Raw genomic sequence first — 24,611 nt, forward strand, 5'->3', positions numbered from 1 at the left:
TATCATTGTGGTATATATCCTATTCTGTTACACTTGTTGCTGTAAATATCACAAATCATATAAATAAAGTACCATTTACAAAAAAAAGAACACTCTCACTAAAGCACATGGAAGAGGGGGCCCTGACATCCAAGCGATAATGCCTAGCAAAAGCGGGCAACGACCTCCCAGTAGCCACCCATCAAATTTCAGGCAGGGACACCTGATGTGACTCAGCCCAGGAAGTCGCCTGAGAACGCATCAAGTGTGCCCCTATACCCCCCAGCAGCAGGCACCCTTTAGAAATGTAAGTCGAGTCAATTGCTTCCTTCAGCCACCACACAACTGTAGCCTTAGATGATTTATTTCCCTTCTCTGGACCACTCCACAGTACAAAGAGGTGATCCGATCTACAAAGAGGAGATGCAATCTATGGAAATTGTAAGTGACCTTTAGATACCTCAAAAATTCATGCCCCCAATCTAAGAGCCTAACCTCCCCAGCGTGAGGTGTAGAGGAATCCAAATCCACAAAAGCTCTACTGTCTAACTAAGATGGAACACCAAGACTTCCTCAGGCAGAAAAGAAGGCACTATGCATAAAGAAACCCCCAAATCAGACATCTGTAGGAAGAAATCTCAACACAACAGCACCTGGAGCTCTAAAGTTCTCCTGGCTGAACATATAGCTACCAAGAAAACTACTAAGAGTCAAGTCCTTAACCGTAGCTCTCTTTAGTGGTTCAAACCGAGCCTCACGCAATCCTCTAAGGACTAGATTCAGATTCCAAGATGAACAAATGTTCCGCACCAGAGGACACAAGTTCTTAGCTCCCTGAAAGAACCATAGAACATCTGGATGTGCAGACAGAGGAGACCCTCGCACCTTATCCCGGAGGCAACCCAATGTCTTACCTGGACACTCAGAGTTAAAGGCCAGTCCCCTGACCAGAACCTCTTTGTAGAAAAGCCAAAATATGTGACACCATAGCCTGAACAGACTGAGGCTGCACTCCATCAACAGCAGACCAGGACTCGAAGATCCTCCAAATCCGCACATATATCAAGGATGTCGAAGGTGGAAATAACCACTTTGGAATATCTCCTCCATCTCCATTGTCTCCTCTCAGAAGCGAAGCCATGAGAAAGTGAGCCGCCTGACCCAAAAATATTGGGCCCCGGTGGAAAACAGTCAAACAAAGTCCGAACCTCAGGAGCCCGACTAGGACCATGCTGATCAGATCTGGGAAGCAAGGTCGACGTGGCCACTTTGGGGCTACCAGGATCACGTTGCCTGGATGTTTCTCTATCCGCCGTAATCCCTTGTCCACCAGAGGCCATGGGAGGGAAGACAAAGAAGAATCCCTCAAATCCACAGCAGCACCAGAGCTCAGATTCCTTTTACAGTGTTCTGTTCAGTGGCTGTAAAACCACAATGCCTTGGTATTCTCTTTGGTTGGGATACCACCATCTTCCGTGAATGAGACACATCGCTGCCTCAGACAGCTCCCATTCCCCGGGGTCTAACTTTCTCTGACTGATAAAGTCCGCCTGAATGTTGTTCACTCTGGCGATGTGAGACACTGTCAACCGCTCCAAGTGCTGTTCTGCCTAGAGAATCAAAGCCCGGACCTCTCGAGCCGCTGCCTGATTCTTGGTTCCGTCTTGACAGTTGATGTAGTCCACCATCGTCACATTGTCTATTAGAATCTGTACTGGAAGGCTGAGTAACCTTGGCAGACAGGCAAGCAACATGAAATGCTCCACACTTGTCTCTAACCGATTGACAGGTCACAAGGCCTCCTGTTTCAACCACTGGCCCTGCACAGACTGATCTTGCCACACAGCCCTCCATCCGGAGAGGCTTGCATCAGTGGTGGCTATTACCCAATTCAGAATCTCCAATTCCACACTACACTTGAGATTGGTGCAAGTAAGCACCACAAAGGACCATCTCTGGCTTCCCCCTCTAACCGACGAGGAAGTTGAAACTCTTCCAATAACGGATTCCAGCGGGAGAAGAGCCCCCTGAGGGTGCATATGTGCGAACACTCAATGTCATAAAACCCAGACCTGTAAATAGTCCTAGACCCTAGGCACCGAAAGCTCTAGCAGAAGCCTAATCTGACTCTGCAATTTCAGCAATCTCTGTGAGAAACACTCTCTGCACCAGTGTGTCGAACTGAGCTTCCAGATACTCCAGAGTTTGTAAGAGGACTAAATGGCTCATTGCTAGGTTCACCACCCATCCTAGAGACTTCAAGTGCATCGGTACCTTTTGTATTGATTGTCAACAGAGGTCATCTGATTTTGCATGAATAAACCAGTCATCCAGATACGGATACATCAAAACATCTTCCTTTCGCAATGCGGCTTCCCCCACCACTATCATCTTGGTGAAGGTATGTGGAGCCGTTGCCAGCCGAAGGGAAGGGCTCGAAACCGAAAATGTTCCCTTAGGACCATGAACCTCAGGAATCTCTGGTGCTCCGCCTAATGGTTATGTACAGATACACCTCAAGGCGAGCGATGCCAAGAAGTCTCCCTTGCGTACCACCGCTATGACGAACCTCAAAGTTGGACCGCAGAGTTTCCATGTGGAAAACAGGGAACCTAAAGAGTTGCATTTACCTTCTTTAAATCCAATATCTCTTGAAGTGAATAAAGGGGGAAAAAAACCAAGATGCTTAATTTAAAATTGACCTCCGGCCACAACAAGCATGTTCAGAGTCTGAGCCAACAAACTCAGCAAGATATCAATGTGAAAAAAAGAAAAATCTGAGCAGAGTTCGAAGCGGCTCTCAATCACATGCAATTTCTCCCTCTTCTAGAGGTGAGAAAGCCAATTCCCCATTGGAATCCTCCGATGTCTCATGATCCACACTCCCTTGAACATTACCAGGGACAGCCTCCCTATGGCATTTGCATGCCGTGACTGACAAATGGGAGGCCCGAGCATGCGATCCCTTTGCTGGGCACCCCTGCAGAAAGGATTGCAGGCCCTGGAAACATTTCACCCAGGAGGAGGAGGATGGATCTATACCAGAGCCCATAGACCCAACTTTGCCTCTCCAACTTCTCTCAGGGAAGCTTCTGCCCTCGGGAACAAGGGAGGAGAGCTGACAATTGCCTCACCTCCCACTCCATCTCTCCCTTCAGAGACACCGTAGAACAAGGGGACGGCCCAACATGGGCAAAAGCTGTAGTAGTCAAATCGCTTTGAGCATCTAAACAGCACTGACACAAACGGAGAGAAAGTGAGGTTTGAATTGCTATCAGATGGCAAGTCTCACAGATAGCAAAGCGCTTGGACCTGTTCGTCCCCGGCACCTAGTCTTCGAACTTTGGCTCTACGTGGCCTCCTGCGCGCACACCAATCCCACCTGGGTGTACACACACACTCCTCCAGGACGCTTGCAAATACATGCTCGACTAGGCTGCGGTCGTACGCGCACAAGTACCAGTGCAAATACAAGCTCAAGTCTAGGTCATAGACGTATATGCTCAAATCTAGGCCGTGGCCTTATGCACATAGGTCCCAGCACATGCAACTGCCACACAGTGAAAATACACGGACACGCCTATGCACGCGAGAAAAGGACCGCTGCAATGGTCTACCATACAGCTAAGTAAAGCCTGCCTGCACCTTCAGCGTGTTTAGGCCCGGATACGTTTAACATCTGGCACCGAAAATCATTTGGCCTGAAGAGCTTCTCAACAACTCAGGCCTCTTGACTGGCCGAGAATCCATGGAGACCGGGGCCAAGAGCCAGCATCTCGCTAAACAGGCTTTGCACATAAGCAAATTAAAACCAGCAGAAGACCTCTACTTCTCTTCAGTGCAAGTGCCTCTCTGCACCTCTGTGGGACAGGGAACTGCCGGCGATAGTTGAAGAGGAGATTCCTCTGTCTCTCACACCGAAACTGCTAGGGAATTTATTTATATTTATTTATTTTTAATTTTTATATACCGATGTTCCTGTATAGAATACATATCGCACCGGTTTACAGAGAACTGAACTGTCGCCTCAGGGGCGGAATACATTGAAACAGTAGTTGAAAACTGAAACTTACAGAGAAACCAATGGAATGCAATTCAAAAACATGATTAGCAAAAAGAAGTATAATTCAAAGCCTAAACGATTCAAAACATATTTACAGTGGGGTTGGTGGACCAGGGTCTGTAAAGCTCTATTCATCAGCTCTTAGCTATCAGGGAACGCTTGGCTAAACAGCCATGTCTTTAGCTTCTTTTTGAATACCAAAAGGCAGGGTTCTTGGCGGAGGTCTGGAGGGAGCGTGTTCCAAAGTGAGGGGCCAGCTGTGGAAAGGGCGCGTTTCCTAAGAGAGGTTTTGGCAGGCTGGGTTTGTAGCATGTCCTTGTACGCTCTTCTGATCCAAAATGGCCGCCGTTTCCATTATTTGTGAGGCTTTTTCTACAGATGCAGTCATGCAGACCCCCCGAATGCTTTTGCGGCACGCACACGCTGTTCCTCCCTTGCACCCACGGCACCACCAGCAAGCAGGGGAACAGTCCCTCAGCCCCATGGAGCCAACACCTGTACTCCTCCACAGGCAGAGAAGCTGCTGAAAAACCCCATCGCTGAGCTCCCCGAGCTGCTAAGGTAGCTTCCCCCCTGGAACATCACTGCTACACAGATTCCTCTACCTAGTTCCTTGTTCTCTTTTTTTTTTTTTTTTACTCTCTGAGAACAAATAAAGATCCATAGAAACCAATACTTTCCTTTGGTGCAGAGGCTCAGGTTCCAGGCATGCAGGCCCCATAGCAGATCAGAAAAAAGCCAGACCTTCTTCTTTTTCTTCAAAACTTTACCAAACTTACAATACCTACTCCCCAGAATGGAACACAGAGCAAAAAGAAAATCAGCCAAATTAAATAAAGGGATGACTAAAAGAAAACAGCTGCCCTGAGTATATAGCTGCCTCCTGAGCCTTGTGAAGGGGAGGGATCTGGACCACCAGATTTACACCCCAAGGATGAAAGGAGCGAGCGTACCACCAAAGGGTCACCAACCCCCAATCAGACAGGGAAGGACCAACTAGGACCCTGGGAGGAAGGCTCATAAATCCAAAAAGTCTCCCGACTGCAGAACTGCAGGTTCTGCACCATCTACCATCTGCTGGAGTCAGAGAAACACTGCAGGTGGCAAACTGGGTTATGTACAGTGTCAGTGAAACGTTGTCTGTCTCCATCTGCTGGCAGGGAGGCAAAACCCAGGAGTCTGAACTGATCTGGGTACGTACACGGAACCAATGTTACTCCACCACCTAAAGCCTTTCAATCCAAAATATCTGACAGGGAAGGAAGTTTGTGCTGATTCAGATGCTGAATTTCCTGGACCAGGAAGTGAACAGGCTATTTCCATGGTTAGTGTGTCAGCTGCAAGTCCTGGTGCTTCAACAGACAAGCAGCCGCAGATGCATGTTTTTTGGAGGAATAGAACCTGGCAAGTCCCATGTAAATGTTACTCTACAATTCATATGGAATACTATTCTTAATGTTAACCAACAGCCCATGCAAGATCTGTTGGAGACCTGGAATCCAAATCTTGGTCTTACACAATTCAGCCATTGATATTTGTCAGAAGAAGGTGGCAGGTGCTGAGCAACAGCATCCCAGTCTATTAATATGCACTAATCAAGGACACCACTGTTTTGAGTAGAAACATGGAAAATACCGAGCATGTTCTGAAAATAAAAAAAAACTTAAGAATTATAATTTTTTTGAAAACTAAAAATTAAACTTAAAAAAATATAGTTTTCTGAATGCTTCCAGATCCCAAAATGAAGGCATACGGCTGATTCCTAATGCCTCCCTCCTCTGGCCCCTTCATCGCCCTTTCCTCCTCTCACCCTAGCTTCCCCTACATACACCTATAAATGACCTGATCCTGAACCAGCTGTTCGCACCCTAGATCTATATATGTATATTTTACAATGCAGTCTTTTACCCTATAATGCAATAATTTTACCCTATATGTAATAATTTTAATTGTTTAAGTAGTTCACTTTGTATATAAAACATTTTCAGTTCCGCTCTTCACGGTGCCGTTAGCCTGAAATTTGCTACTTCATATTCTCTGTTTCTATTTTCAGTTCTTTGTTTTATGTAAAGCATGTTTGCTGCATTCTGTTTTCATGTAAACCGATGAGATGTTCCCAACGACCATCAGTATATAACATCTTTAAATAAATAAATAAGACCTGCTGTGCCAGTCATCTACTCAAGCTGAAAAGCCAGACGTTATAACCTGGGAGCTAACTTGTAACGTCTTTGGAAATCCCTTCTGAGAAATCAACAGTTGCTGATTTCCTTTGTCCCAGAGCTGGGTACAGAATGGATATTGAGCCTCTCCTTTCAAAATCTGGTTACAGCTCTTTGGAGGTTTTTACAAGTTCTACAGAGACACAAGTGAAAGGAAAACTTGTCAGAACTGAAGACAAGAGGTCTTAAAGGCTGGCACTGAACTGTCCTAATGCAGCCCTAAAAGAGAAAAGTTAAGAACTTAAACCCCCTTTTGATTCGGCACTTCTCATTTGATGTGTTACTTATATGTATTTGTATTTCTCTGTTCGTTCCTTAATAAAATATAAATAACAACAACAACAACAACAAAAAGGAACTTAAACCTCTTACCCCTTTTTATTCAAAAAGCCTCTGCTACAGGGGCTAGAGAGGGCAAGTTCTGCATCCAAATCTAGTTTGAATTACCTTTCACATGTGTAACAGTTGGATGAGGCTCGCTGTTTCAGGGTCACTTCTGCGGTGCCCCGATGGTTTCTATCTACCCTTCAGCTCCTTTTTCTCTCCTCCCTTATTTTGCCCACTTGCTATAATGCGAAGCAGGTGAACTTTTGCTTGCAGTTTTCTGCCCTGCTTCACAGTTACTTGATGGATGCTGAGTGGTATGTGGGAAGCCCTCCACTTTGGCACAGCTTACCCTCCAAGGGACTTCAAATTTCATGGGAAGGTTAAGGCCTGGCTACGTGGGGGGGAGGGGCATTTAATTGATGTGCATTGACTGTCATAGAAACAGAGAAATGACAGCAGAAGAAGACCAAACGGCCCATCCAGTCTGCCCAGCAAGTTTCGCACTTTTTTTTTCTCATACTTATCTGTTTCTCTTGGCTCTTAGTAACCTTTTGGTTCTATTTCCCTTCCACCCCCACCATTAATGTAGAGAGCCGTGTTGGAACTGCATCTAAGTGAAATATCTAGCTTAATTAGTTAGGGGTAGTAACCGCTGCAATAGGCAAGCTACACCCATGCTTATTTGTTTACCCAGACTATGTAATTCAGTCCTTGTTGGTTGTTGTTTGTACATAGATCCACTTTTCTTCATTCCCCCTGCTGTTGAAGCAGAAAGTTATGCTGGGTATGCATTGAAAGTGAAGTATCAGACTTTCTCCCCTGCCGTTGAAGCAGAGAGCTATGCTGGATATGCGTGAAGTATCAGTCTTTCTGCCCTGCCGTTGAAGCAGAGAGCTATGCTGGATATGTGTGTCAAGTGTGGATGGTAGGCTTGTTTGGTGTTTATTACTTTTTACTGGGATGAAAGGGTCACGTCACAGATGTTTCCCTCTCACTTCACCTCCCTTTGTCAGACTTTTAATCTCGGCTCTGCCACAGACTCTGTGCGCAAACAAATCCATTTGCCTCTGTTTATCCTACTGGAACTGAATAGATATAATATTGCCCCTGCTCCCTTCATCCGGCACCAGAACTGGTAGCCACATTCACCAAAGACATGGTTGAGTGGGTGCTTCCAAACCCTCCTAATAAGATGCACTGGAAGCTCGCACTGCTGAAAGGCTTCTGCAGAGCAGGGCCTTAGTTTTACAGGGAGCCGTACCTGGAAGGAATCCATGCAGACTGGGCTGAAGGCCAGCTCTTCATCCACGGCATGCAGCTTCGCCATGAACATGCTGTCCTTGCTCTGCCGGGCTTTCGTCGGAGGGGGAGGTGGCCCCATGGGAACCACTTCGGCACTGATGTGTCGGAGGAGAGGGGCGGAAAGCTTCACCTGGCGGGAGGAGAGAGGAACATTACAGGAGATGGTGCCCAGGGCTTCAGATCCCTGGAGATTGTTCGGCTCTTCTAACTGGATCACTCGCAGGTAACTGGGTGGGTTCAAGACACGGGGTAGGGAGGGCACAGCTACAACAAGGGACAGGGCATCTCCTGCCTCCAGGATGGTGCTTGAAGAGAAAGTCAATACCTGGCAAACAGGAGTGGGCCTGAAGGAGGAGAACTCCTGGCAGAAATCAAAAGGAACGCATGTCACTTTACTCAAACAGTGTGATTAAATGCCAGCTGCAGGTCTCTTAATATCCCATGCAGATCAATCTGCTTTTCCACCCCATTTCACAAATCGACATCTGTTCTGCAGTTGTTTGTGCTGATCTGCAGAAGGTGATATCAATAAAAGAAACCTCTTTACCTCAGGTGGCATGCCACCTTCCTCGTCTGTCTCCACCAGCTCAGACGCTCTGGTCTTCAAGCCTTTCGTACTGTTCGGGGAGGAGATGCTCTCGACGTCGCTTTCCAATAAACTCTGCAATCAGTCCGTCAGCACACAAATACACACACTCATTAATGCACAAGTACCGAGACCATCAGGACAAGTTCTAGTCAAAGTTTCTTGCCATAACGACACAGGGCTGGAAGGAAAAGGTTTTGCAGAATGAAGATGGACTTGGTGAGAAAGCAGCTTCAGGAGGTGGTGATGGAGAGAGAGGGAGGAGAGTAAGACAGAAAGATGCACTGGAAGCTTGCAACTCCCTCCGCAACCACGAGCCACTTTATTCCCACCATTTTACTCAGTTCTCCTATATACCAATAAGATTTACATAAATTTATATTTCTACTAATAATTTACTTCTCCTTTATACCCTATTCCCCCCTTTTTTATCTCGACTGGTTGTTGTAACCTTGAAATTGTTTGAAATTTTTAGATGTAACTTCTATTTTCTGATGCCAGTTTTGTTCCTATTTAGTTCTCTGTAAACCAATGTGATGTGCAAACGAACGTCGGTATAAAAAAAGCAATAAACAATAAAAATAAAAAAGAGAAAGCAGCCCCTTGAGACAGTGTGTCGACCCCTGAAAGCAGAGATATGGTAGGGTCAGCCCATCCCTCAGCATCTTCCTTGGACACCCAGCCTGCCCCAGGCCATACCAAAAGGCAAAGAAAGGTAAAGCTAGATTCAGCTGCAGTCAGAAGACCAGACCTCTTCGGCAGTTTCATCCTCCTCATCCTCCTCTGGCTGGTATTCCTCATCAGACGAATCCTCCTCTTCAAGAGGTATATCCACAAACTGAGGGGGCTAGAGCAGTGAAAAGAGAATATTACACAAAAGAGAACTCACTTTGCTTTAAGGGTTAATAAAACAGAAAAAGGGAATTGGGCTCAGGAAGATGTGGATGCATGGGTGCTGCCACTGAAGGAACAGGACACCATCACTGGGGCAGGGGCAGGTCAAGGGGTGGTCAGACACAGGGAAAAGAAGTTTGACAATGGGGAAGCAGCCAGATCATCCTTGTGGGCAAACCAATTGTCAGAGTCTGGTAGATGGGTCCTGCCGAAAGGCATCCAGAGATGCTGCGGTCACCCTCAAGAGCACCCTTTGCACTCAAGATACGTGGGGGAGGGAAGGAGGAGGGGTAGAAAGAGGGCCAGTGAGGACAACATGACACTACAGACTTTACAATATCTTTTACATGATTACTCCACTTCAATGGCCAATTTACAGGAATTAAATCAAACCTCCCAGCAGGACCTTAAGTGCCAAAGAACTCTCATTGGCTTGCACGCCTTGCTTAGACCACATTAGCCCTCTCTGGCCTCTGCACAGTGCTAGCAATGGACCAGCTAAGTGCTCTGAATTGTGCCCAAGGATTTGGGAGCGGGCGGCCTCTTCGGGGAGCGAGGGGAAGAGGAGACAGCCAGAGGTGCACAAGTGGAGTGCATACAGGCATGTACTGCATAGTCAGAAGGATCAGCTGTTCCCCCAAGTTGGGAAGGCTTAGCTCATGGGTTAAAGCAGTACCAGCCCTACCCTGACTTACCTTAATCTCATTAGCCTTCTTAATTGGCGAAATATTCCATGTGGGGATCACCTGAGGGTGTAAACATTAAAAAAATAAATTAAAACCCAAACCATGAGCAATAAAAGCTGTTTGACAAAATTGCTTTAAGTGAATTCTAAGCACACAGCTCATTCTTGCTGTATACGTTTCCTCTGAGCCTCTCTAGCAGTGCAGAAGATCCTCAGAAGTCAGATGCCTCAGCCAATCACATTGCACTCTGCTGCTCCAACATCACAAGCAACAGGGGACAATGAATTCTAAGACACAAAAACCTTACTGACAGACAAAAATTCATTCTTTGCAAGCAATAAGGAAAGCAAATATATAAAACCCCTCATAGGACCACATACACAGCAACCTCGTTTGGCTGAGAAAGCACAATGCAGCCGGCCTTTAGTTTGTCACTAAAGGAGCAGTGCCAGACTCTCAGAAGCTGCGGCTGCCTAAGCCAGCATTTCTATTCAATCCTGGAGTAGCTCCTAGCCAGTCTGGTCTTCATGAGATCCACAATGAATATGCATGAGATAATTTGCATACAATGGAGGCATTGCCTGTAAATTTTCTTTCATGCATGGTCATTGTGGATGACCTGAAAACGAGATTGGCTAGAGGGTACTCCAGAACTGGCTTGAGAAACACTGGCCTAGGTCACTTGGTTTAGCATTGGCTGAGACACAAAGTAGTCCCTCTCCATTTTCTGTGCTTAAAGGGCACTCAGACAGCCTCCTCCAAGATGCAATGCCCCAAGAAAAGCAAGAGCCAAACTCACCACTCCTTTTTCCACAACTTCCTTCAGTTTTGAACGAGTCATCTTGGGCTCCTAAAATTATCAGGGTATGAGAAAAGGTCAAGCATTTATTTACACTAAGAAGTTTCAATAAGATTTTTGCATTAAGCATCTCCTCCTTGCTGCTGATGTCCATACTTTTAATGGAGAAATTACATACCTGATAATTTTGTTTTCCTTAGTGTAGACAGATGGACTCAGGACCAATGGGTTATGCTCCCTGGTTCTGAAACGTCCAGATACTGCACTAAAAGCCTACTGACATTCAAATGGCGGTGGAGGTAGTATTCTTCCGCATCCTTGTGCTTATGTAGGGATGGCAATGAAATGGACTGATTCAAATGAAAGTCCAAGACTACCATGGGCAAAAGGATGGACCGGTACGAAGCTATAACGTTCCTAGAGTTATCCGGAGGAACGGTTCCCAACACAACAATGCCTGTAGTTCAGAGATGCGACATGCCGGGCACATAGCCACCAGGAACACTGTTTTCAGGGTTAATAAACACAAGGAAAGACTGCACGGTGGCCGAAAGGAAGGCTCTGCCAAAAACTCCCAATACTAGGTTAAGACTCCACAAGGGAACCGGCCACAGTAGGGGTGGCCGGAAGTGCTTCACCCGTTTCAGAAAACGAGCCATGTCCAGATGAGCCGACAGGTGGATTCCATTCACCTTGCCCCTGAAACAGGAGAGAGCCATTACCTGGACCTTCAAGGAGTTAAGGGTGAAACCTTTATTCGAGCCATCATGCAAAAATTCCAAAATTAGTGAGGTTTGACCATCTGAGGGGAAACACTGCGTTCCTCGCACCAGGCCTCAAATACTCTCCCAACTCGCATATACGCTAGGGAAGTAGAGAACTTCTGTGCGCACAGTAAGGTACAATTACTGCTGCCAAATATCTTCGCTTCATCAGGCGAGTCCTCTCAAGAGCCAGACCATAAGACAGAATAGAGTCAGATCCTGTGAAGGACCGGTTCCTGCTGTAGCAGGTCCCTGTGCGGTGGAAGGCACAGGGGGATCTCCACCAGGAGTCTCTGCATGTCCGCATACCACAGGCGCTTGGGACAATCTGGAGCTACTAGGACATCCCCTGTGGAGCTTGATTCCGTGAATAACCCTGCCCAGCAGGGGCCACGGAGGGAAGACATACAGCAACTCTTCTTCTGGCCAGGTCTGAATGAGTGTGTCGATCCCCAGAGACCACTGATCTATTCTGCAACTGAAAAATCGGGGAATCTTCGCATTGTGAGATGCAGCCAGCAGATCGACTGACAGGAGACCCCAGCAATCTACTATCAACTGAAGGGCTTTGGCTGACAACTCCCACTCTCCTGGATCCAGACTCTCTCTGCTTAGAAAGTCTGCTCCGACGTTGTCTTTTCCTGCGATGTGAGAGGCTATCATCTGTAGATGTATTTCCGCCCATTTCATAAGGAGGTCTATCTCCTGTCACACTTGCTGACTCTTGGTTCCACCCTGGCTGTTGATGTAGGCTACTGTCGTTGGGTTGTCCAACATTACCCAGACCTCTTGACCCTGGAGTCTGTGGTTGACTTGTAGACACGCCAATTGAACTGCCCGGGCTTCCAGACGGTTGATGATCCAAAGGGCCACTTCCTCAGTCCAACATCCCTGAGCCGTCATTTCCTGCCAGTGAGCTCCCCAGCCCTGGAGGCTTGCATCTGTTTTGAGGACCAGCCAGTTCGGAGAGGATAGGGGTAGATGAACTTCCTGTAGCCACCACTGGAGCCGAGAGCGTACTCCCATTGGTAAGTGGAGGCAAATCGAATATAGTCTTGAGAGTGCGGGTTCCAATGTGACAGTAGTGAGTGTTAAAGTGGTCACATGTGTGCCGGCACCCACGTCACTACCTCCAGGGTTGTGCTATCAAACCGAGAACTCTGAGATAGCTCCACACCATCGGGCGTATCATGCTTATCAACTGAAGCACTAGGGACATCAACTCCCTTATCCACGTGGTCGGAAGGAAGAACTTGCCCTGCTTGGTTTTAAGATATTCCAAGCACTGGGAGGGCTTGAGACTGCTTTTGTCCCGGTTTACGACCCAATTGAGTTCCTGAAGCAAGGAGGTCACCCTGTTAGTCACCCAGAGACTCTCTTCCATGGACTTAGCTCGGATCAACTAGTCATCCAAGTAGGGGTGCCTCAGGATTCCCTATTTTCTCAATGCTGCCACTACGACCACCATAATCTTGGAAAATGTTCTGGGGGCAGTGGCTAGGCCAAAGCGCAGAGCCCAGAACTGATAATGGTGACCTAGTACTGCAAAGCCTAGGAAACATTGGTGTTCTTGATGGATTGGAATATGTAGATAGGCCTCGGATAGGTCCAGGAAGGTTAAGAACTGTCCCGATTGTATGGCCTTTATCACGGAGCATAAAGTTTCCATACAGAAATTATTCACTTGTAGATTTCGGCTGATGCTCAAGGTCCAGGATGGAATGAAAGGAACCTTCTCTTCTTGTGTAGGATGGAATAATGCCACGTATTTTCCTGGGGCGCAGGTACTGGGATTCCTCAACCTGAGGAGCCTCAAAAGAGTAGTCTCCCTGCCTGCTTCTTGTGCTGAAAGTGGCAAAGAGACATCATGAATTCGTTCCAAGAAGTGCTGTGAAATTCCAGCTCGTATCCTTCTCGTATGACCCATTTGTCCGAAGAGATCTCGACCCATCTCTGGTAGAAGAGGGACAGTTGGCCCCCTGTCTTCTTGTTCCGAGGGTGTGTTGGCAAATTTTCATTGGGGGGTTGGGACAAACCTGAACCTGAGCCTGCCCCTCTCTTGGGCTGTTGACTACGAAAGGACTGAGACCTCCCAAAGGGCCGAGACCTCTGAAATGTCGAGTTTCTGTAGGGACAAAAGTGTTGAGAGCCCCTGGATCGACCCCTCATAGGTGAGGGGTGCTGTAACTGCTTTCTCTTATCTTCTGGTAGCCAGGGAACTTTAGATTCGCCCAATTTACTGGCCAGCTTTTCCAATTTGCTTCCAAAAAGGAGTGATCCTTTAAAGGACATCTTTGTAAGATTTGCCTTGGAGGTTGCATCTGCTGACCTATTTCACAACCATAGCTGTCTTCTGGCCACCAACATTGAGGACACTCCTTTGGCCAAAGTACGGACTAGATCCGAGCCCACATCGTCTGAAAAGGAGGCAGTGGGTTCCAAAACCGCTCTAGAATTCACCCTCGAGTCATCCACCTCCTGAGAGAGGAATAGGCAAGAACGAACTACCAGGGCACAACAAGAAGCAATCTGTAAGGTCATTACTACAACGTCAAAGACCTGTTTAAGGATGGACTCCATCCTTCTATCGTGTGCATCCTTTAAGGCCGCTCCTCCTTCCACTGGGATAGTTGCTCACTTAAGAGATGGCCCAGACCAGCCCATCCAATTTAGAGAAACACAAACACTCTCTCATTGCCGGATCCAGTGGGTATAGAGCTTCTAACACTCATCCCCCTTTAAAACTTACTTCTGGGGCATCCCATTCCAGGTCAATCAACTCCTGGTTGGCTTCCAGTATATGGAAAGTAGCAAGAGGCTTTCCTTAGGAAAATCAGAATAGGGTTCTTCTTTGGTTCTGTCAGAGTCCACCCCAGGAACTCCAAGCATCTTCAGGGTCTGGGAAACCAGGGCCAGCAATTCGTCTCTAAGAAAAAACCGTAACATGGTCCAATATGGTTCTAAACTAGGGGGAATTTCCCCATCTTCCAAGGAATTTGTATCCTCCTCCATAGCTTCTGGGTCCCTGCCAGGGAAACCCTTGATGAGGTGAGGCATGCCTCAAGGTCTGCCGATAGGACTGGGAGAAGGAGGGCTTACCGGCTGACGCTGCGTCCAGAGAGGGGCCTGTACGAAGGCTCGAAGGCCTTGGAAAAATTAAATCCAAGAGAAGGCAGCCGGGTCCCTGCCTAGCCCAGGAGGTACTAGGTTAGGTACTGCAGAATTTCCCTCTCCCATGGATGACCCAGTCCTGGGGGGTACTCAGATCCGGGGTACTTCCATTTAAAGCTGTGGCTAACCCATTATCTGAATGGGAGGAGCCAGGCTTAGCAAAGTCCGAGGAAGCCAACTCTCCTTGAGCTTCCTCACAGTGCTGACACAGGTTGGAATTCAGGTCAGGCTGTGAAACCCTAATACGACAAGCAGCGCAGAGAGCAAGGCGCTTAGGTTCTTGGTTGCCAGCTCCATTGGCAGTGGTAATTGTGTGTTCCTATCGGCTCGTGCTTAAATAATTATATGTGCACAAATTTAGAGTGGCTAGATGGAGGCGTGGTCCTTGCACTCAGCTTTTCCTCTATGAGCTTACAACATTGTGCGCGAAAGTATGCACTGACGTTACGCACATAGCGTATACCAACGTCCTAAGTAGGGCTGTACCGCACTCATAGAAACATGTGCAAGATGGCGCCAATGAGGCCGACCACATAGTGTGCCTAAAGCAGGGCCTAGCCCACCAGGGGTTGCTCAACCCACTTGGAGACCCATTTCCCCTTACCCCCTCGGGAGTGGGAACAACTTCAGTACGGCGCACAGAGCACGGAAACCGGAGGAAACCTACCAGAAATCCCTCCAATATTCTCTGGATTGATAAATCTTCTCTTTTTTTTTTTAAACTTACCTGGGCTCAGCACTTACCGGCTGAGTACAGAGATGGCCTCCGGCTGCTGGGGGAGAGGGTTTTGGCTGTCACCACCGCGCTCAGCTTCCTGCACCCGCTGCCTTTCAGCTGCCTAAGCAGTAAAGTCCACGCCGGGAACTGGTTACCACACCAAGGCACAGCTCTGAGGGATCTTGGAAATCACCTCAGGAATTCTCAACTGGGGGAGGAACCTTAAGGTATCACCGCAGGAGAGCGGGGTTCAATCTTTTTTCCAATTTAAAAGTAGAATTTCTTCTTCCAAAAGGAACAGCGATCCCCATAAGGAAAGCATGTCTACATCTGCTGGAGACGGAGAAATACTGAAGGGCTGAGGTCACTGCAGGGGTGTGTCTAGAGTGACATCAGCTTTGAAACCTATCTCCATGTACTGGCAGGGGAGCATAAACCATTGGCCCTGAGTCCATCTGGCTACATGCTAGGAAATTTTAATTAAGTCCAAGGCTCTTCATGCAAAATCAGCAGCAAGGAAACATATTGTTAAGCATGCACTAGCGGACAGCATGTAGACATATGCTTACTCTGTACTGGTTTCATATTTCTTGTATATACCCTTCTCCATAACAAAATATTAAAATTAAATAATACGACAGGCAGAGATTCCTTACTGAAGGTTGCTGGGCACAATAAGAGCAAAGCACCAGCAAAGGTTACTTGTGTTTCTCTCATCTTTCCCCCTATTCCCAGCTGACAGCTTTCAAATGCTGGAAAAAGAAGGTTGATTGTTAACCCACAAGATCCTTTGTAATGATTTAGAGAGGAACCAGCTGTTACTCACAAACACAGGCATATTCTCTGTTTCGTTGATGGCTGCCTTCATCATGGCCACCACATGCTCATTGGTGATCACTTCCTGTATGATGGAAACAAAACTCTCTCTTAAAAAGTGCTGACTCTCTCCCAACACAACCACCCCCAGACCATCCCTTTGGAGACAAAGGCAGCTCAAGCACATCTAGGGAGTAGGTCTCTAGGGTGGCCATCAGAAATCATGACAGGATGACTGTTCCCTTCTAAGTCTATCAGACAGGTTCCAAAGCATTGCTACCTGCCCTGAATCCATCATGGTGCTCCAAATGAGCCTTCCAGCCCAACTGCTATCCTAATCTATATGCCAACCACGTTCTTGGTTTCCAATCAATCAGGGAAATGGGATTCAATTTAAACTCACTGCACTAGGATCATTATTAGGCCTTTCAGAGTGGGGGAATTTGTTTTGTTTCTTTTAATTTTAAGTGAATTTAGACTTTTGAAAGGTGCCACATGAACATCTCTGGAAACTGATGTCTTCAATTTATCCAAAGAACAGGCAGAGCACAAACAGCGATAGTGCCAGCTTCACATACATACACACCTAGCCCCACCACAGAAGAGGGAGAGCACAAGCAGTGCAAGTGTCCCTGCCAATGTGCCTCAGGGGAGACCACTGCCACAGGTGAGAGAGGCTAATTCAGTCTCAACGCTTGGGCAATCCGCCATCACTATAGCCATTAGGGCCAAACTGTGATGTGGACACCTATTCACTGGGACCAGGATGAAGACCGGCCAACTCACTGAACGGAGGCCAATCTGAGCTGGATTTGAACTGGTGACCTACAGGTGCAAGGCTCTGTAACCCTGTAACAATTCCAATCATTCCCTCCCTACCGCCGCAGAAGCGTACTGATGTGCAGCTTTTCGGCAAGAAGCAGTAAGAAGGTATTGCAGGTAGACCTGAATTTCAATCTGAACCCCCAGAAACAAACCCTTACTTCTATCCTACTCCTTGAAATTCATCACTATATAACTTCAGAATGCTTTGATAACCAGGGGGGAGAGAGATAAGAAATGTGGAAAAGCAAACACTGTTTGCCGACAGCACAGATTTCCATGTGTGGGAGATAAGCTGTGATGGCCAGCTTGACGACTGGATGGAGAGCCAGGCCCACATCCAGGGGTGGGGGCAGCAGAAGATCACATCCAGCTGCTTGTATCTGAGAGATGCTGGTTGCTTAGAGGTGTTTATATTCTCCGTCAGTGCCATGCAGTGTAGGTGAGAGGTAAACTGCAGTCCCCTGACATTTACACACTGGTGACTAGTGAGTGCGTCTGCCTGGAACAGCTGCATGTTCAATGGGAAGAGGGATATTTTTTAATCCATATGACGACACAGATGCTTTCCTTTTCCCTTCTGTGTGTACACAGAGCGCAGACACAATCACAGTCTACCCCAAACAACCATGAATGTTGAAAAAAGTTATTTCTTAAAACTATCTGGTTGCATTTACTCAAATACTAAAGAATCTAGCTAGAACTACTTTTTAACACCTTTTCATTCATTTGAAAACAAGCTACAATAGCTCACTACCATTTTACTGTGCAAGCAAATAAAAAAAAAAAACACTATCCCAGATGTTCTGTCCTTTGCTGTAGCTCCAAGTGCTACTTCAGCAGAACTGCCCGCCCGCCTTACCCAAAGAGCAGAAATGCAAACCTCCCATTTGTTAACAATTTCTTCTTTATAATTGTTTTACATTTCTGACAAAGGTAATGTATGCTTTTTAGTATAATTTGTTGATTGTTCTATGTGACGCTCACAGGCGAAGTTATGTTTTATTGTAAACTGGTGTGATTTGTATTTTATACAGGAATGTCGGTATATAAAAGTTAAAAATAAATACATTTGGAATCATGCAGTGCTACAGACGAGCCCATTAGTCTGGCCTGGCACTATCTCCCTGAGCATGTGCCGCAGAGCCCCCCCCCCCCTCGCTGACACGTCAGACGGTTAAACTCACGTGCAGAATATTCCGCACGTTGACTGCCGTCAGTTTGTGCTGCTTCGCCCCATCTTCCAAAGTTCGGTCAAGCACGTCATCTAGCTCGAGGTCACCAATCAAGGAAGCCTCTCTCTCGCCTGTGCTGCTGTTTCGCTTCTGCTTGCCAGCAAACTTCCTCGTCCTACGTTTCTTCTCACCAACAGGCAACTCTTGCTCCTCTGCCAAAGTAACGAGCCAACGGATCAAGCAGTGCAGTGCCCCGGGCGGAGCTTCCTCACTTTATATAACAAAAAGGTAGGGGGGAAGGGTCCCCACGCTTGCTTTTTTTTTTTTTTTTTCAACCTATTGTCGACAGACCTGAAAACCCATCCCCACACTATCAAAATACCTACCCACTGTGATAAAAAGTCCAGGGTCATCTGTTTCTTCGTCATCTGGCAGGGATTTGTCACTGCCTTTGCTCTCTTTCAGGTCCCTCAACTCGCTACCTGCCAGCGGTGCCGGCTTTGGAGACTGGCTGGCGAAGACACAGGTCGCTTGCTTCAGGGTGCGTTCACCTTTCCCTTGCAACATTTTGGGAGGCTTCTCTGCTGCATGGGGTAGAGAAAAATCAGGGTCATGGTATACAAGAGGCATTTCTGCAAGGCTCAGAGCAGCAAGGATAGTGTTATCTCTTACGCGGCTACGTAGCAACATGTTTCAACCGTCTCCCTCCTGACAGCTTCCTGCCTCCACTATAATTCAAATCAACTCTTTCTCTGCACACTTATTTAATTACACTTCTACCTTGCCAATTCAACTGTGTGCTCCAGGCGAGCTCCAACAGGTAAACAACATTAAGTATCATGCATAACAAGGCAGTCAACTGTTTTATTTATTTCTTTCAAATATTTATAACCCGACCCCCTCCAAACAGTTTGGGATGGGATGCAATAAAAACAAACACTGGTGTTGCAGGCAATATATCTGCAGCATAGACGCTTTAGGATCAGAATATACAATGCCGCGGTACACAGCATGCTACTAACAAGGCTGAATGTACCGGAAAAAGGCCTAGCCCCAGCACCATTAAATAATAAGAGCACGTCGCTAACACAGCTGGAGGCGCAGAAGGAAATCTAACCAGAAAGGTAAAAACATCCTTAACTAAAAAGGCTTAAAGCGTTTTGGTTTTTTTTGGTTTTTTTTTTTTTAGATGCTTTAGTGTCCTGTTTGTTGAAAAGATTGGATGGTAAGGAATTCCTCAGAGTGGGGCCAAATATGGAAACAGCTTTCCCGGGTTTCTGTTAACCATGCAACTGTTGGGGAAGGAATAGCGAGGAGGAACTGACGCGTACAATGACGTGCACATGAGCTGATCCATGGCGATGCAACACAATTAAGAAGATCATGCATAAGGCCTGCTACTTTACACTGTATTCGCCAGAGTGCTGGAAGCCGGTGGCTGGACTTGAAGACAGGGAGTGACGGGTTCCCAAATGCATGTACCAGTTAACAATTGGGCTGCTGTATTTTGAGTAATTTGAAGAGCTCTTAGCGTATTATACAGTAGCCCAGAGTACAGAGAGTTACAGTAATCCAGATTAGTGAGTATAAGTGACTGAAAGACCGTACAAAAGCCAGTGGATCGAGAAGGGGCTTTAAGTGTCAAAGCTATTTCAGTTTAGCAAATAAGCTTGGATACTGATTTAATCTGATCTTGAATGCTTAGACCTAGATTCGTCATTCTGCTATAAATGTCACATGAATAGCACCCACAATATTTTCCCCTTGCAAGCTGAGAAGTGCCCACGTTTTGGACAAGAGAGCGAGATATTCTTTATAAGGCTCTCATATTAGTCAACTATTCATAACACTAGTATCTCGAGGTGGTCTAGGGTTTGTGGGGCAGTTTTACAGGCACAGTCAGATGTACAAACTGACAGTGAAGCTTTGATGTGATTTGGAGTGAAGAAAGGTACACAAAGATGGGATTTGTACAATATACTGTTACCAAAGCTTCACTGATATGTACAGTGCTGTTCATACATCTGACTAGGCGATAGTACATTGCACAAATAGGAAAATTGGTTCTTACCTACTAATTTTCATTCCTGTAGTACCACAGATCAGTCCAGACTCCTGGGTTTTGCCTCCTTCCCAGCAGATGGAGACAGAGAAAGTTTCACTGATACTGCCACATAAGTCGATGTCCCACCTGCAGTCCCTCAGTATTGATTTTTACCCAAGCCAAAAAAGTAACAAATACCAATACAACAATGAAATAAAGTCCCCCGAACGAGTAGTGGGAAGTGGAAAAAACATTAATAGATAACCTCACCCACACTAAACCTGTGCAGGACCAACAAAACCTGAGACACTCTTCAGATTAACCACACTAACAGATCGTGCGGACTCTCCAATTCTCCCTTATCCCCCCGAGGGAGGAACTCTGGACTGAAATGAAAATTAGCAGGTAAGAATGAATTTTCCTTTCCCTGTACGTACCCAGATCAGTCCAGACTCCTGGGATGTACCAAAGCTTCCATAAACAGGGTGGGACCACAAGAGTCCCACTTGCAGTACACCTTCACCAAAACCCATAGCTCCAGGGTCTTGGACATCCAAACGATAATGTCTGGCGAACGTGTGCAAAGATTTCCAAGTAGCCATCCTGCAAATTTCTTGCGGCAAAACTTGACAACATTCGGCCCAAGAGGTCGCCTAAGGACAGGCAGAATGAGCCCTTAACCTCTCCAGGCCAGAGCGACCCTGACAGATGTACGTGGATCCAATAGCTTCTTTCAACCACTGTAAAATAATGGTTTTTGATGCTTTATGACCCTTTTTCGCACCACTCCATAGCACAAAAAGATGATCGGACAAGCAGAAGCTGTTAGTAACCTCAAGGTACTGCAACAACAAAGGCCTCATGTCCAAGCGATGCAAATCCTTGCCAGTGAGGCTTCTTAGGATCCAAACTGGCAAAAGACAGCAACTCCACTGACTGATTTAAGTGGCATGAGGAAACCACCTTCGGCAGAAAGGAAGGAACTATCCTCAAGGAAACCCCAGGATCCGAAATCCTCTAAAAAGCTCTCTACAGGACAAGGCCTGAAGCTCCGAGATTCAGCAAGCCAAACAAATCACCACCAGAAAAACCACCTTCAAAGTAAGATCTTTCAAAGTGGCTCTCTTCAGCGGTTCAAACAGCGCCACACACATGCCCTTAAGTACTACGTTAAGGCTCCAGGATGGATAAAGCTTCTGAACCAGAGGCCATAAATGCTTTGCCCCCTGGAGAAAACACACCACATCTGGATGCGCAGCTAGGGCCACCCCTCGAACCTTGCCTCGAAAACAGCCCAAAGCCGCCACGTGAACCCTGAGGGAGTTGAAGGATAACCCCTTCACTAAACCATCTTGTAAAAAGGCTAGAATATATGCCACGGAGGCCCTGATGGGAACCATTCTCTGCTCCGCACACCAAGCCTCAAAAGCTCTCCATATCCTCACATACACCAGGGAGGTGGAAGACGTCCTAGACTGCAAAAGGGTAGTAATGACCGCTTCCAGATAACCCTTATTCCTCAAGCGCGCTGCCTCTCAAAATCCAAGCCGTTAGACAAAAGCAATCTGCCTAATCTGAAAACATGGGACCTTGGCGCAGTAGATTTGGCAGATGAGCTAGCCTCAATGGACTGTCCACCACCAAACTGACCAAGTCCACAAGCAAAGGACATCTCGGCCACTCCAGCGTTACCAGAATCACATCACCTGGATGGATCTCTATGTGCCGTAAGATTTTTCCCACTAGCGGCCATGGTGGAAATACATACAGAAGGACGTCGCTTAGCCAAAGCAGAACCAATGCATCTACCCCTTCTGCTCCTCACTCCCTTCGTTGACTGAAGAACCGAGGGGCTTTGGCATTGCGAAAAGTAGCCATTAGATCCATATGCAGCCTGCCCCATCTGCGACTGATGGGGCGCATCGCTTCCTCTGACAGCTCCCACTCCCCGGGATCCAGCTGTTGCTGGCTGAGGAAATCCGCTTGCACATTGTCCATACCACTAACTGCGCCAGATATTGCTCTGCCCAGTGGATTAACTCCTGGGCTTCCTGAGCTATCGCCTGACTCTTAGTGCCTGACAGAGTGGCTTACATCAACTCTGTCGGTTGATGTAAGCCACTGTCGTTACATTGTCCAAGACTCTCACAGGTTTCCCCCTCAGCAGGGGCAGAAAGACGCACAGTGCCAAGCACACTGCCCTTGTTTCCAAGAAATTGATGGACCACAATGCTTCCTCCATCAACCACTGACCCTGAATGGACTGGTTCTGACATACTGCCCCCCAGCCAGAGAGACTGGCATCACTGGTAACGACCATCCAGACCGGAACTTCTAAGTCTACACCTCTCCTCCGCTTGACCGGACCAAGCCACCATGAGAGACTGGACCTTGCCCACCCCAGAAGAAGAAGTGGTAACTGAAACTGTTCTCACACCAGGTCCCAGCAAAGCCGACTGTAGAGGCCGCATATGAGCAAAGGCTCACGGGACCAACTCCAAGGTGGAAGCCATGGAACCGAGAACCTACAAGTAATCCCAGACCTTGGGCACCTGCTTCTCCAACAAACTGTGAATCTGGGCTTGCATCTTGGAAATCTGCTCCTCGGTGAAAAAAACCTTGGTATAAAAATGCGCCCCCAGAAATTCTAAAACCTGAGAAGGTGAAAGATGGCACTTGGAGAGATTGACTAGCCACCCTAATGATCTCAGGCGCCAAAGGACCAAGTCCACTGCCTCCCGGCAAAGAACCTACGACTTTGCTCGAATCAGCCAGTCATCCAGATATGGGTGAACCAATACACCCTCCCTCCAGAGGCCTGCCGCCACCATGACCATAACCAGGCGCCGTTGCTAGACCGAAGGACAGAGCACAAAACTGAAAATGCTGACCCATGACTATAAAGCTTAGATATTTTTGATGATTGGGCTTGATATCGATGTGCAAGTATGCTTCAGTCAAATCCAGAGATGCCAGGAATTCCTCCTTGCGCACTGCCACAATCAATGAACGCAGGGTTTCCATCCGAAACCGAGGAACCTTGAGAGCTACGTTCACCCTTTTCAAATCCAAGATGGCACGAAAGGTGCCCTCCTTTTTGGGAACGACGAAATAAATGGAATAGCGGCCTGCCCTCCGTTCTTCCAGAGAGACCTGGACAATAGCTCCCAGCGTACGAAGACAACTGACGGTTTCTTGCACTACGATCTTCTTTTCTTCATAAGTGCATGGGGAGACGATGAACAAATCTCGCAGGGGCCGAGCAAATTCTAAAGCGTAACTTTGCCTTATCACGCTTAAGAAACACTGGTCTGACATGATTTTGGTCCATTCCTCATATAAAAAAAAAAAGAGCCAACCGACCCCCTATAAGAGGAATTGAGGAATGGACCGGCCTCACTTCATTGGGCAGACTTGGATCAGAGGCATCTCTACCCGACCTCCGCCTACAAAAGGACTGGTTTCAGGACTGCCAAGAACCAAGACCTCAAATATCTTCTTGAGGTGATCTTCCAGCTTTCTATCCTAAAAGGTCTTTCAGCGCTGTAGAATCAGCCACCAGAATGGCTGTCTTCTTAGAAACAGCTGAAACCAAGGCATCCACCTTTGGCACCTTCAGAAGCTCAAGTGTATCCTCTGGCAAAGAATATAACTTGTCCATGGCTCTGCTAACCTTCAAGCCGGTGTCAGAAGTATCCCACTCCCTAAATACCAAGAAGTCAGTAGGATTTAATGAAACACCCATCTCTGTATATGACAACATATTTTAAGATGTTAGATTTGTTTTTCAATGCATGAACAGTTATCTTGCTTTCCTGAAGAACATCAAGCTAGCAAAATGTCAAAAGTATTTTTTTATTTATTGAAATTATAACTTGCTTTTCCCATGCTCAAAGCAAGAAGTATCACTCACTGACAGCTCCATACTGCTCTGAGAGTTATAAATGGTATCCTGCACACACACTATGCACATGTAACACCATTTATCACATTCTTTATAATGGAGAAATTACTTACCTGATAATTTTGTTTTCCTTAGTATAGACAGATGGACTCAGGACCAGCTCTTCAGTATTCTCCTCGAAAAGCAATTGTGGATATATGCATGACTGACTAACTTGAATAACTTGGATAACCTGATTAACTTTATAACTTGGTTAACTTGATTAACTTAAATTGGTTATAGCTGGAGACCGCCAGTGCCCTCGGCCGAGAAACTTAGAAACCGGTAGAGTGGGTGTCC

At 46.8% G+C, this 24,611-nt stretch overlaps 1 protein-coding gene across 5 annotated transcripts in view; it reads right to left on the reverse strand.

The window, feature by feature from the left end:
• The window catches only part of GON4L (gon-4 like), a 113,825-nt gene that overhangs the window by 75,043 nt on the left and 14,171 nt on the right, over nt 1–24,611 (reverse strand). For all 5 annotated transcript variants that reach the window (XM_029581253.1, XM_029581252.1, XM_029581251.1 and 2 more), the window contains exons 3-10: nt 18,711–18,908; nt 18,337–18,536; nt 16,338–16,412; nt 10,859–10,909; nt 10,069–10,119; nt 9,231–9,326; nt 8,441–8,554; nt 7,853–8,023 (exon numbers count right to left, since the gene is read on the reverse strand). In XM_029581253.1, the coding sequence (XP_029437113.1) occupies nt 7,853–8,023; nt 8,441–8,554; nt 9,231–9,326; nt 10,069–10,119; nt 10,859–10,909; nt 16,338–16,412; nt 18,337–18,536; nt 18,711–18,908 (956 nt within the window). The remainder of the gene's footprint in view (nt 1–7,852; nt 8,024–8,440; nt 8,555–9,230; nt 9,327–10,068; nt 10,120–10,858; nt 10,910–16,337; nt 16,413–18,336; nt 18,537–18,710; nt 18,909–24,611) is intronic.

The sequence above is a fragment of the Rhinatrema bivittatum genome, chromosome 16 (assembly GCF_901001135.1).
Source record: "Rhinatrema bivittatum chromosome 16, aRhiBiv1.1, whole genome shotgun sequence".
Lineage (NCBI taxonomy): Eukaryota > Metazoa > Chordata > Amphibia > Gymnophiona > Rhinatrematidae > Rhinatrema > Rhinatrema bivittatum.